General features: G+C 32.6%; 1 protein-coding gene across 1 annotated transcript; it reads left to right on the top strand.

Moving 5' to 3' along the window:
• The first annotated feature begins 367 nt into the window (after window positions 1–367).
• On the top strand, window positions 368–7,989 carry LOC111710020 (uncharacterized). Its single transcript, XM_023484026.1, has 5 exons — window positions 368–452; window positions 2,390–2,457; window positions 3,527–3,680; window positions 4,616–4,828; window positions 7,833–7,989. The coding sequence occupies exons 1-5, from the start codon at window positions 450–452 to the stop codon at window positions 7,863–7,865; spliced, it is 471 nt and encodes a 156-aa protein (XP_023339794.1). The 5' UTR covers window positions 368–449; the 3' UTR covers window positions 7,866–7,989.
• Window positions 7,990–15,322: the final 7,333 nt, after the last annotated feature.

Genomic DNA, 15,322 nt, shown 5'->3' on the forward strand with positions numbered 1-15,322 from the left:
TTAAGTATTTTCCCCCAAGCCTCCTCTTAATTGTTGTAATTACGTAATATGTTCTCAGAAAAATTCAATTGCAGAAAAAAAAACTTTATTTTGTTCTGTAAAGCGATTTCACTGCATATGGTAGGTGTCTAAAGAAAAATAAGAATGAGGAAACATACTTAAGATTTAAAGAGATAATTTCAAGTTTTTTTTATGAAAATCCTCTTTTACTGTGTTGTGTTGTGTATTTATTTCTATTTACTTGGATTTTTTGACACCCTGTCACTTCAAACTGATCTGACAGCTTTCTAAAAAATGCAGGATTTCTGGCAGATAGATAGATAGAGCGATGGTAGGCGGCAGAAAGGTACAGAGTTAGATAGTAAGGCAGATAGATAGATATATAGAAATCTAGACGGCCCGAATTGGTTTCAGCTTGGTTGTGGTACAGTTATCATACAGTTGTCAACATGGTAAGACGTGTAAAGATTCACCTTTCACGATTTCACTTTGTTTACATTAGAATATTGTATATTAATTTGGTGTGGGGGATGAGTCAAAACTAAAGTAGATTGCATAGCTTTTCTTATTGGAGAGATATTGAAAAGAACGAAAATGTTTAAAATTTCTAAAATATAACGAAAAAAATCTTTTACCATGCTTGTGCGTAAAATCAAGACTAGAGGAGCAACAAGGTCACAAAGTCGCACTTATAATGTCGCATAAATTCTACCTTTTTCTTTTGTCTAGTTCACAGACCGGAGTGCAGAAGATATAATATCTTTTATCTTTAGCTGAATCTATAATCATGAATAAAGATTCACTACAAAAATATATTTTTCTTCCCGAGCCATATTTTATTCAAAACCCTTTATGTGTGTTTTTATCGAATATTCTGAAAAAGAAAAGGCTGGGTTTCGTAAAAAATAAATATGGGATTAATCCATCAAATTTTGTGTATTTTTACTTCTTCAAATGTTTTTCTTTCTCTCTTGTTTTTACAACCGTTTCTTTTGTAGAGGCCGGTCCTATTGTGTCTTCAAGCAAAGATAAAAAAATCTTTTCTTAAATAGACTGTCGACGTTATTCCAAGAAACCCTAATCAAAGAGTTACATGTAAGATTCACAACGGTACCTTCCAAATCTTTGTAAAAGCGGAAATGAAAGAGATTCGATAGTCTTGTTTTTTTTTCTAAGAAGTTATGCTCATTCTGTGGTGATACAAAAAGCCACTGCGTAGTGACGAGTAAAGAAATTGACAGAATTAATAGGTTTTCAGGATAGAACACAACGAAATTTTCTTCTTTGTTACTCCGATAAAAATGTATGTATACTGTTATTTTCCTTTACAGTCCCTTCAAGCAAGATGAACTTCACTTGCACTTATATTTAGTTCTCGTGTTTTCAATAAAAGTGATATACTGCCGATGTACTGCAGTACTGCAGTTTCAGCGGGAGGAAAGTAAACAAACGTAGACCTTGTCAAGCTTATTTTGGTTTACATTTCTCTGTAAAAATTCAGTACATTCCTCCACCCCTCCCTTTTCCCCCTGAGCCGCCTCTTTTAATATGTGAATTATGATGAACGACTAAACATTTAACAAAAAACTGAAGAAAAGTAAATATTAAGTTTTATTGCTTTTCAGTCTTATCTAGAATTTTAGGCTTAATACAATCAAGATAAAAAAGTAATATAGTTGAACTATTAATAAGTAATTGAACTAAGTAATAGAGTTGAACTATTGAGAAGTAGTTTAACTTATTAATATAGCTGAACTATTAAAACGTTATTGAACTGAGTAATAGAGATTATCTATTAAGAAAAAGAAGCTGAGCTCCCATAGCACTCTGAGTACGTCTTTGCTTCCCTAAACTTAACATTCTTATAAATTATATGTTGCAAAGAAATTTTTTTTTACTTTTTAAAGTATTTATATGTAAAAACAATTTCCACAAACTCTGATTCTCTAATTTCTACCCAGGCCAATGTCGTACATGACATTTCAAACTATCTATATATTCTGTTGGATCAAATAGTCTAATATTTAAATATCAAAGGTTTACACAAAAGGTTACAAATATAGAGATTAAAAACTTTAAGTTTGTGGCAAAGACTCAATTTCTTTAAACAAAAGAAAATGAAAAAGTGTAATAAATGGTTTTAACTCAAGAATATAGTTTTTTGTTGATTTTTGTTCTCTAGCTTAAATTTAAAAAACTTTATATTTACAGTAGCACAATTTTTTTTAATTTCCTTTTTGAGAAATGTTTTTTTGAGATAATAGAGATAATACAAAATTCAAAACTTGAAAACATCGATAATAATAAATTCCAAATTCAAAAAAGTTTATTTTATTTATGTGCTGTTTTTATAAAAGAACATATGTTTATAAAAATGATTTTTTTTTAGAAAGTTCTGATTTTCCTCACTTTGATCTGCGCTGCAGCTTCTCGCTCCTCTCTTCTCAAGACTGTTGTGTAAGGATTTAAAATTAGTTTATTCATTAAATTTAATTTCAAATTATTTTATTGGATTAAAACCAAAAAAAATTACATGGAGTTTGAAATTAATACGTTTTTTGGTTTAAAATAAACACAAGTTAAAGTTGTTAAACCAACCAGTTTATCGGATTTAAAACCAATCTATGTATAAGTTTGAAAATAACAAAATTAAATCTTTAAGATCTACTAATTTTTTTGTCGAAAATTGATCCTTATTGAATGTTGAAAGTCAACCTAATTCTAATTTAAATCAACCCTTCAAATGGATGATTATCAACCAGTTTACTGGTTGGTAATATTAAAATGAACCGATTTGTTGGTAGAAAATCAATCCTAATATTGAACAAAAATCAACTAATAGTTCACGGGTTCAAAATTAATGTTTGTTTAATTATTTGAGAAAACTTTGGGAAAAAAAGTTTTTTTTAAGAAGGGGTCGCTTTTTGATCACTTCATACTCCTGTTTTGAAAGTACACATATTGCGCAATTCATAAGAACTCTAAGATGTCACTTTTTTTGGCACAAAACATTTAACAGCATTATGTTAAATGTTTTTAAATAATCTTTACAAAGTTTTAAGAGTTTAAATTTTTTTATTTTAGGAACATTCTTGTTGAAGAAAGAAATTTGTTTGGTGAATTTTTTCACAATATTTCCCCAATGCCCTAATTTAATTATTTCCCTATTCTCCTAAAATTCAGAAACCAATACAGTACAAATGAAGCATTTAAAAAAATAAAAACTTTCATCCAGTTAACGACATGTTATAATTTGTAAATAAACATTCCTTGCTAAACTTAGATTTTAATTGATCAAATCGTAAAAGTAAAAATAATATTTTCAACAAAATCATTTTTGAAATTCCACTTTCTATTTCTTCACCTGACTCCCACTAACCATCCTTCCTTGCTTCCTCATTATTATCTTAAAAGGTCAGATTTTTAGCGCTTTTCTTATTTTCCCATATTTAAAGTTTTTAAGAAATTGCTAATCATTTTTCCAAAGCGAGTAAATAATATTAAAAAATGTATTTTTTTCTTACAGGAAAAGATCACCTATTCGTTCTCCTCTAGCTACTGAGTCCATAAACCAAGTGACAGCTCCCTTATCCTTCCCTTTCTATACCTACCCTTACACCAGCTCTATATACAAACCCTACCCTCAGTACCCGATCAACTATCCATACTTCACCCACCAGGTCTTTATTTTTACCACTTGTACACTTGTAATAACATATTCTAAGAAATATTTACTATTTTAAAAGGCAATTATTTTATTTAGTTTTCATTCAAAATAACAAAATCATCTAAAATGATATTTTAGAATGAATTTCTTCACTTAAAATGTTGGTTTCCAAGCTACTATGTAAAACTTTTTGTCTCTTAACCCCATCACATACAGAGTGCCCATCTTAGGATCACCAAGTTTTTTTAATTACATCCCCCCCTCTTGAACCTGCAAAACAATTTTTTTAAATACAGCGAGACCCAAAATAACTGTGGAATAGGAAGTCGTCATTGAATTAATCTTATCATGTGTATTTGTTTAAAAACCAAAAAGTTTTACCTGAAGCTTGAAAGAAATTGAGTTTTTGCCAAAACTCTGATTTTTTAATCCCATATCTTTGCAAACCCGATGTCGTGGATCTTCGATATTTCAAACTATACAGTTTAATAGATTAAATAGTCCAAGTTTGAAATATTAAAGGAATACAGTCAACACATTAAGGTTGCAAAGATATAGGGATTCGAATATTGGAATTTGTGGCAAAAACTCAGTTCCTTTACTTAAGTTATAATGGGTCTGTGGACGCTACACAATTGATGTGTTTCATGCTCATTGGCATATTTAGTCAAAAAAGCCAGCTTCATGTTTTAAAGGTTTTATGGGTCTCAAACTTTGTATATTACGTACAGTGAGAACCAGAACCAGAAAGGACTTTAAATTGTCCTGAGAACATTAGACACAGTAATTGTGCAGTGTACACAGACCAATTTAACTTAATATGTGATTTAATAACTTTTTGCTATGTAAATTGTATCAACATCAAATTTACTTTAGAATTGCTATAATGTCGTCTTCCTATTCCAGTTTTCTGGTTCTCGCAGTATATTTATATATTTTTCTTTGCAGGGCCTGGTGTACCAACCTTCTCTGACCCTCACACATCCTGTTGTACGACTAGGCAGCCAGTACCCACGTGCTTTACAATCCGTTTCTGCTGTACAACCCATCTCTGTTGTACAACCCATCTCTGTTGTACAACCCATAACTGGTGTACAACAGACTGTTGCACAGCCTGCATTGGAACAAGTTGTAACAAGTCCTGAGCGTACAGTTACCAAGGTATTATTGATAATATAAGGAAAGAATTTTTATTTTTAAATTTTCTTATTCAATTTTTTATGCAATAATCAGGAGGAATCATATCATAGAGAAAGGAAACGAAGAGGTAACGTTTACCTCAGATGTACACATTACACAACCAACCTCCCTATTAATTATTTTGTAGAGTGGTTGGTCGTGTACATCACGATATGTTTACGTATCTAACACTGTACACTTGTATATAGAGTGATCGTATTTGTATACGATAATTGAATATTTGTAAAGATAATTAGATAGAAATATAATATGGATTGTATACTGCAGTACATTTCAGTTCAGTTGTTTGTTTTTTGTTAATAAAAGTATGACCAAATATTGCATCGTGAAAAAATGCACAAACAATTCTTCTTGTAAAAATGTGAGTTTTTTCAAAATATCAGAACACTGTGCATGGCTAGACCTATTCAGGTTGGGAATTTGGGAGACTCCACTATATATCCCTCAAGTTGTATTTGCTCAAACTATTTAAAGAAGGAGATGTTAGTCAGGGGAAAAGACCAAGTTTGAAGAAAAATGCAATGTAAGGGGGGAGGAAGAAGCCAATGCCCTGTTCCGCAATTTTCTTTTATCCAGAATACATTTCTTTTTTTAATTTCATATCATATGTATTGACTAATTGAATATCCTGTTGGCAAGGTTAGTTTTTTTCATGGCTGAGTACTTAATACACACTTTTCTTGCCCCCTCCCCCCTAGAAAATTTTCTCTTTATATAAAGAGCAAAAATCTAAAAGAATATTAATTCCATAAATGCTCCCTAGAATTACGATCACTCTATATACAAGTGTACAGTGTTAGTTACGTAAACATATCGTGAAACACACATCCGACCAGCCTATTGATTAATTAATAGGGATGCAAACATCCGACCACACCATTGATTAATTAATAGGGATGCAAACATCCGACCAGCCTATTGATTAATTAATAGGGATGCAAACATCCGACCACCCCATTGATTAATTAATAGGGATGCACACATCCGACCAGCCTATTGATTAATTAATAGGGATGCACACATCCGACCACCCCATTGATTAATTAATAGGGAGGCACACATCCGACCACCCCATTGATTAATTAATAGGGAGGTCGATTGTGTACATCTAAAGTAAGCTATACCTCTTCGTATCCTTTCTCTATGGTCATGGATCATATGCTGTCACCCTGTCGCCTAGTTAGCTGGATTGCACAGTGTACGCTTACAACGGTTTCCAAATTTATGACATGAGGAGTTTGTCTAACCAACTGTGATATAAAGTAATCAAACACGCTCTTAGTGTAGATAACGGCCATATATTATATTAAAGGATGGACATTATCACTCTATACACTATAACGTCGTTGGCAATAATCCATGGTTTTGGAATCGGTACCATCCTAGAATAAAACAATGCAATTTTTTATATTTTGTGCCTTTTTTATCTAAAACTGAGATAAACGAGATGTCTTTTTATAACAAAGTTTATAATATACTACTGTCAATATACTACTTTCAAAGTTATTAAAAAACTTTTCAGTTCTCCATTATCAAAATTAAATACAACTTAACTAATTTTTATTAATTTTGTGACATGTTCCAAAGTTATTCTGAGATGATTACATTATTGTTTTTCTGTGATATAGAAAATGTGATGCAATAAAAAAATGTTAGTTATTGTTTCTGATACTATCTTACCTTATCTCTGAGTCATTCTGTCGGGTCTCTATTCACATCTTCTTCACCTGAACTCCCAACCTGTACTTTATTTTGGCTAAAGAATAAGGGAGATTTCTCCTCTACTAAGACCTGTACGGTCCTCCCATGTCCTCTTAAGGAGCTGTAATCCTGCTCCTTCCGGTCGACCAGCCTGCCTCTACCTAGCTGACCTGAACTGGTCTAGCTGAGCTAGTAGGTGGTCGACCTAGTTGACCTGCCAGCCCTGCAAACGGAAGCTTGGGTGGGTTGGTCAACCCTGCTGACCGGCTCTAAGCTGTATGCTAAGCAATAAACTCAACCCTGCTGACCAGCCTGTTGTTGCCAGCCGGTCAACCTGGTCCCCCGGGCCACTGTCCCAGGGCCGGTGAACCCTGTTCACCGGCCCTGGGTGAAGCTACCTGGAGGACCCAAAGTGAAGAGAGGGTAGTTTCCCCTCTTCTGAAAGAGATCAATGCAAAGGGGAGGAGGGTGGGGGCCGAAAATTTATTCTGAGTAAATCTGTGCTCTTTATGCCGGCAACAAGCTATTGAAAATGGCTGCCAAGAGCCGACACTAGCGCCTTCTGAGCCCCTAGCGGTGGTTGGTTGAATTTGCAGGGCGCCAAATTCAAATATCTCAGAGATAAAGTTCATATTATCAACTCTCTAAAATTACTTCAAGAGATTGAATATTTTCATCAGGACATTTTGTTTTACCCTGCTCAAATATCTTTTGGCTTTTCGTATAATTCTGAATGGAATTCAAATTGTTAGATTTACATATTTTTTATAAGTTCTGTGTAACCAAGCGAACAAAAGATAAAATGTCACATTTATAATCTTTAATCAATACGTGGGTTTTGATATGCTGAATAGGGGCTAGCCGATTTTAAAAATAATTATACACAAGTTAAATTCGGTCAGTTTTGTGTCTATTTTAAAATTCTGATTTTAGTTTGGAAATTCATCCCGGTTCCAATATGGTTAGCATTCTTAATCAAGGAAAAGAACTGTTCTGTTCTAAAGGTAGTAAGTTCATTTAAAACTGAAGATGTACTGTCAAATGACCCTAGTAGTACCTTAGAACTGAACCGTTCCTTCCTTAATTAAGAATGTTAACTACCATGCTTTATGCAGCATATCGTGTACTTTATGTAAACATACGCTGAAATTCCTTTCATAGAAATAAATCAGAAATAAACTGCCTTTTTAATTCAGAAGATACTTATGAGGAAGTCAGGTTTTGGCTGGCGGAAATACAGTGTCTTAAAAAAATATTGTTTCAGGGTGATGAAGAGGCGGCAGCCTTAGCACTTTAATCATCAATCAATCAATCAAAATCAAGAAATCTTTCCACTTTAAAGCAGCTATATTACATATTGAAGAATGAATCCCTGTGATTTTGTGATTTATTAGATCTATTTATTAAACCATAACAGTTCAGTTTGTTTCATTTCTTTTTATTTTATGGAGATATACGGAGTTTTTAAAAAAAAATAATAATAAGATCAGTATTGCTTGTAAAATATTGGACCCTTTCAATCTAGACATAACGAAAAGTCCAAATTTAAGGTAACTTATTAGTACGACATTGTAACCCCGTGGCTCCAGTTTTAATTTTACGTCAATGGTCGATCAAATTATGAAAACACAAAAAAAATGTTGTCTTTTTATCATCTTTTTTAAACCAGGAGCTAAATGATTGAAAACAATGAGAATTTAAGCAAACTCTAAATTTACTGTAATTTGACTCAGGGCAATTACATACAAAGTGAATAAACACTGAAGACGACATTTACGTGGGTCTTCAGTCTATTTTTTCTAGTCTTTACTTTCCAAACGAAATCTTTTCATGCAATTATTTCCAAACCAAATAAAACCTTATGGCCCAACCTGTCGTCGTTACCTTAGTCTGTTCCGCTTTAGTATTTATTCACTTTGAATTACATAGCCTTAGATTAGATCTATAAAGCAAAAGATTTTATAGAAAATTCAAACTTTACGCATAATCCACATTACCCATCTATGGAAAGATTTATTTCATGACAGAAGACGACAATCTTATATTTATTATAAACTTGTTCCAATAAACATCAAAATTCGAGGTAGAGATCGTCATGGTAAATAATCCGAGGGCAATAGTACCCAGGTACATTTGAATTTCCGAGCCGGGTCAACCTTTCCGGTCCCAGTTTGTACTGTAATTAGCTCTAGGGACAGGACTAGCTGGTGCAACAAGGTTGACGCGATCAGACTTTCTGGCTTCATAGAGGTTAATTTTACTTTTACTAAAGGGGCAGAGGTGCGTGTAATGTCTAGATAAAGATTAGTAAGAAGTGTAAACTCCGGCTTTCAAGTACCAATTTTTATGCAGCTAGATCAAGCTGTACAGTAAACATCAAGACTCTTGAAGTCATTTTTGGACTATAATCACCAAAAAATATCTAGTAGGTTAATAATATAATTAACTTTGAACATAGGAAGACGACTTTTGTACTCAAGTCATGATTTTAATTTGTTAAATAAGCGTGAATTTCCGAAATTGTCCAGACCTATTTTACTTAGAAATTAAAAGTTTTCAAGCTGCAATACATTTGCTTAAATGCAAAATTACTATTCGACCTATTCACAATCCCATTTCTGTGTCCATAGGAAAATGTGATGCTCTACAATTCCATGCTTGTCTTGAATTTTCCTAATTTTAAATTTATTTATATATTTAATCATTTTTAGAGACGCGTTTACAATAAAAAACGTAAAAATCATCTTTTATTTTCGAAAGTTATGTTTCATAAAGTAGTAATCTTTTGTTTGTTTCTCTGTATGTTTGTATTTCCAAAAACTTAATTGTTCTAATCCTTATATCTTTGAGTTTGTGACAAAAACTGAATTCCTTTTTTAATTCGTCAATTCAGAATCCACAAAATTGGCAGACTACAGTGGAAAAACGATTTGAAGGTCGTCTCTTATATATTGTTAACGAGGCACCCTGTACTGTATTCCCAATTCCAAACCTAATCCTCTCTAGAAATCAAGTTTTCGTTTGATCCATATATTACTTGCACCAGATACTCTTAAAACAGTTTGAACTGAATATAAACATGATCTGAAGAAACAGATTCAAAATAAACATTCATCCGAGATTAATCTCTATTGAATTTAATGTTTTCTTCTAAACTTACATTTTTTCTTGAGACATTAGGATCACAGCGAAATAAATATCGTTGTTGTTCTGTATGTTATCTGATAAATATAGTGGAGACCATCGTCGTTTTAGAGATTCAAAATTTTTTGAATATTGTGAATTACGTTCTTAGAGAAACCACAATTGGAAATTATTAGCTTCTTAAAAACGGGTAGATTTTGGTCCGTTTGAAGCGTTGTGAATCGAGCGTGCTCCACTTTTAAATAAAAATAAAAATTACCTCTACGTTCCTTTGAAAGTAGTAAGGAACAAACTCAGTATGTTGGTAAACTCTGTGTTTTAGACTATTCAGTTTCAGTTAGGCGATAAATATTTCAATCTATATATAAATTAAATGCAGGGTGTCCCCCGAAACATGACACTTGAAGGATGACTTTGAGAAAATTTGCTGCAAACGTCTTTCACCTATGATTCTTGAAACAACAATGACACAAATCTTCTAGTCCCTACATTTTTAAGATGTTGTAAATCATTTTTGTACAACTGTAATTTCCTAGAAGGGGCTGATTAATTTGGGGTACTACCCTAGTTTGCACTGCTTGCTCTAATTGGTTAAAAGTCGGCCCGGTACTTGAAATGAACCGGAGTTTACAGTTATTAAGAATTTTGGAAATGCCATGACTAGCCGGGTATTTTGTGATTATTAACTCAAGAATTTTTCCTCTAGAATTAGGCTGACGAATGAATGACACAATAATTATTACAAATATCAAGGACGATATTAAAGTCGCCTCTCAACTGTCATGTTTCGTAGGACACCCTGTATTTAAAGAATAACAATTATTGTAATCTATTGTTTTACACGTGAGTTCTGTTAAATTATAATTACTCGTGTGTTTATAAAGCTATAATATAAAGTGATTAATTTTTAATTATTTTAAATGATATAAGTTATACATCCAATTCTGTGCCAGCCAAACAAATTTTCTTTGCTTTTTAAGTTAAAAATGAAAACAAGAGTAGTTACGAGGTTGAATAATTGAACCATGGTAATTTCGCATAGAAAACCGTCTTCTTTATATATGTTTATTTTTCCAGTCCAAGTCAGAAGAAAATATTTTGGTTCTTCTCTTATTCCGCTTGATATCTAGACAAATTATCCATTTTCTATCAAATAAAATCAGTCTGAATGCAGTTTGAGAAAGCCCTGGAATTTCTAGAATAACTTAGATCAAATAATTGAAGAATTTATTGGCCGGAGAGAGGGTTATTTATTTCTAGGTAAAAATACAAGAAACAATTAACGTCAAATAAAAGTAATTACAGAGGTCAAAACTTTAGTATGGAATATCATTATTCTTGAGCTTGATCACGATATTCAGTGTGGACACTTTTTAATCTGAACGGATCAAATTGCTTGATCTCTTAATTAAATGAATAAGGAATGTTTAAATGGAAAGAGTTTGAGTCTACACACAAGATATTTAGGCTGTGACAAGCTAAGTTAACGGGCGCCGGGAGAGAGCTAATTCCGTTCAAAATATTTTCTCATAGATTGAGACAAATCAGTCAAGGAGATTAAGACAAATCAGTCAAGGAGATTAAGACACAAATCAATCAAGGATATTAAGACAAATCAGTCAAGGAGATTAAGACAAATCAGTCAAGGAGATTAAGACAAATCGGGCAAGGAGATTAAGACAAATCAGTCAAGGAGATTAAGACAAATCGGGCAAGGAGATTAAGACAAATCAGTCAAGGAGATTAAGACAAATCAGTCAAGGAGATTAAGACAAATCAGAAGGAGATTAATAGTTTTTAAAGACTGACAAAAAGGGATTATTTCTTTATGAATATAGTTATAGATTAACAATTCTAATCCACTTTAAGCATTTTAAATACAAAACGGCTAAGTCTTTAAATTGGCGTGTTCAGTGTTGTGTGACCGTAAAAAACAAGATTCATATCTTACACAAACTATATTTACATTATAACGATACAAACAATTAGTGTTGGACCAACTAAAGTTGATCTAAATACACACAACATTCGCCTGGGGCGAATATAATTCCATTCAACTCTTCTGATCAGATGTTGTGTGCTAACTGCCAAGTCCTGGGGGACCCTGGGGATAAGATGGCCAACGATCTGGTTTGTTTGCCAATGATCTGCTTTCTTTCAGACAAGATAAATGCTGTTTGACTCCTTTCTGCAGCATCGATCTTACCCTAATTGCTGGAAACATACTCGGAGCTCGATACCCTTTTGGACTGAATCTGGATTGTTTGGCTTAATTCTTAGAATGCATTTGTTAGGCATTATTTCTCCCAACTGGGAGCAATGAACTTATATGATACTATGTACATATGGATAAACATTTACTCCTGATTCTATCATTATCTATCGTACAGGGTGGGTCGATTCTGTTTCTGGATTCAGTGTTTAAAAGGGATTTTTTTTATGCACTTCTTATTTCAAATATTTTTTTGGTCTAAGTAGTTATTTTTATACTAATTTCTAATTTCTTTTGAATATTATTTGCAGAAAGCTATAACAGAATAGAGTTAAGAATTGTTTTTGTTAGTTTTTAAGATAAGGTTTTTTGGGCTGTTTAAAGGATCCACAAAAAAAACATATAAAGAATTCATTACAATATGCAAAATTTTACTCTGTTAGAAGATAAAAGTAATCAAAGAAAAATTATGTTTTAATCATTATGGTTAAAAATTGCGTGCCAGAGGGAAAAAAATCACATCTAAAAAAAATTGCCATATCAATACCTAAAATACTTTTATGTCTACAAGTTTTTTCTATTTTAGAGTTTTTTAAAAAACAATAATAAGGATGTGTATTGTAAATGACCATCAATATCTAAAATATTTTTATGCCTATACAAGTTTTTTTTTATCTCAGAGTTTATATCTCAGAATTATTTTGAAGAGTTTTTATAAAAGTCTCATCTTTTTATTTTGTTTTGAAGTAAATACTTAAAAGAAAGGATTTATTTCCTTTCAAAATATAATTATTTCTTGAAACCCAACAACAAAGCTTCTCATCAGCTAGTCTTCGGATTTACTAAAATAAAAAGATTAAAGGATCTATACAATATATGTATCTACTTAAAATTGACTCTTAATTTATAGAGTGGCTCATCCAATTCACAACGGTACTAAAAGACTTAATGTCTTTTTATCCAAAAAGCTTTAGCTGTGGGTTTTCTGTAAAAGTGACTTCTTTACCACTGGAGAAGCTGAGCTCAGTTACGGAGGCACTCCCAACTTCTTCACCTCAACAGTCCACATTTTTAACTTTAAAAAAGGAAAAAGGTATTTTTTTTAAATTAAAATCTTTCAAGATATTTTCAAAAACTTTGAAGCTAAACCTAGAAACAAAAGACCCATGGTTTATGGAAAGGGGTATAACATTGTGTTCTTCTATTATTTGATTTAACAGAATTAATAGTTTGAAATATCATTGATCTACAAAAACCGGTTCCAATGATATAAATTAGAAAAAACAGAGTTTGTGGTAAAAATTCTAAATTGGACAATTTTTCGTAAATATAATTAAGTTGTAAGTGATAATTGTGTATCGCACCTGTTCTCTATTTGTTTAAATATCTGCTTGAATCCTCTGCTTGATATGATATAGCAGGACTTAACCTCCTACCTCTATCTTTTCATAGATAACTCTCTCTCTCTCCTACCTCGGCCTCTCTGCATATCTCTCTCTCTCTCTGTCTCTATGGTCCGGTAGTTTTCCAGTTGTTTTACATCTCTCTAGGTATAGGCACTTACTCCAATTACTTGGAGATTATAGACTGTAAACCGTTTACCATTGTTTACAAATACGGTTTACTGCAGTTTTGGGAGAAAAGTAAACAACCGCTGCGCTGCTCAGGATAAGCTTTATTCCTATTCCCTGAAGCTTTGTTTTTATATTCCTATAAGAAACTGCAGTACACTTTACTTGTAAACAAAGACATGAAAATATCGGGGGTTCTTTGAATTCTTTGAATTTAGCAAGAATTATATAAAATCAAATGTACGGAAAATGTAAACTGTGCCAATAGGACGATATGACAATTGAAAAAAAATCGAATTGGTGAAAAATGTGTTCCATCCGGAGATATAATATATATCGATGTTCTTAACATCATCATCAGTCCTCGTACAGATTTGGTCAGATTTAAGTTAACTCAATCTAAAATTTGTTACTTTACAGGATCTTTGCAGCCTGATGGTGTAACCTTTGATATTTCAAACTTATTGTTTGAAATATCAAAGGTTTACGACATTCCTTAATATTCAAGGTTACTAACACATTAAGATATTTCAGAGACGACACGACTGTACGGTATTTATTCAGTCTTTAAAGGCTCCTTGCAGCTGTAAACTTGTTTTTTTCTTTGACAAATCATGTTGTATGACATTAAAATGAGTCACGGAAGTTCGTAGTAAGATTTTGATTCCACTGGAGACAACCGGAGGGATTGGAGATTATAGACTGTAAACCGTTTACCAATGTTTTCAAATACGGTTTACTGCAGTTTTGGGAGAAAAGTAAACAACCGCTGCGCTGCTCAGGCTAAGCTTTGCAGGGGGCGGAAACGTCATGTGTGTGTGTCTGTACCAAAAGAGTGTGAGTAAAGTTTACCGAACCGAAGGCGTGTACTTTAGGTATATACAGTACATATAACAAATCTCGGTATTTGTACATTCTAGGAGAGTACATTTGTTTATTGTTAATTGTTTACTTAAAAATAAGTTTAACATACATGTAGTATATTATTTATATTTTAAGTGAACACTAAAAGCCAAATTTTCATGCAAAGAATAAAAGTTTACAATAAACTAGTCGTTATTCAAGCTTAATTATACCTGACAACATTGTTCTGCAATTTCCTTGACTGTAGTCATGTTGTGTGTATGTACCAAAAGAGTGTGTGTAAGGTTTACCGAACTTGTCTGCAAAGCAGTGCGAGTTCTTGACATCATCATCAGTCCTCGTACAGATTTGGTCAGATTTAAGTTAACGCAATCTAAAATTTGTTACTCATTGTCTAAGACATTTCTTGATATTCAGAGTTACTAACACATTAAGATTTTTAAGAGACGACACGACTGTATGGTATTTATTCAGTCTATAAAGGCTCCTTGCAGCTGTAAACTTTTTTCTTTCTTTGACAAATCATGTTATATGACATTAAAATGCTTTATTTAACACGAGTAGCCGTAGTGCTTTTGAATTTCCGAGCCGGGTCAACCTTTCCGGTCCCAATTTGTACTGTACCTAGCTCTATGGACAGGACTAGCCGGTGCAACAAGGTGACGCAGTCAGACTTTAAGCTTTATATAGGTTGAATTTACTTTTACTGCGGCGTTTTAAGGCAGTGAACTAAAATAAATATTCTGATCGTTAAATTAAATAAGTTTTAGGTCGGCATTAATGTCTCATTCTTTGTTAGTGCAGCTGTTTAATAAGCTTGATTATTACCATATTCAGTAAATTTATAGACAGATTGTTAACACATCGCAATGAGATTACAATTTAAACATTCTCATACTGTAACTGTGAACGTTTTCATTCTTTTTACTATTACCCCCTTCTAATTTGCAAAGAAGGAAATGC

Source organism: Eurytemora carolleeae, unplaced genomic scaffold (genome assembly GCF_000591075.1).
Source record: "Eurytemora carolleeae unplaced genomic scaffold, Eaff_2.0 scaffold46, whole genome shotgun sequence".
Lineage (NCBI taxonomy): Eukaryota > Metazoa > Arthropoda > Copepoda > Calanoida > Temoridae > Eurytemora > Eurytemora carolleeae.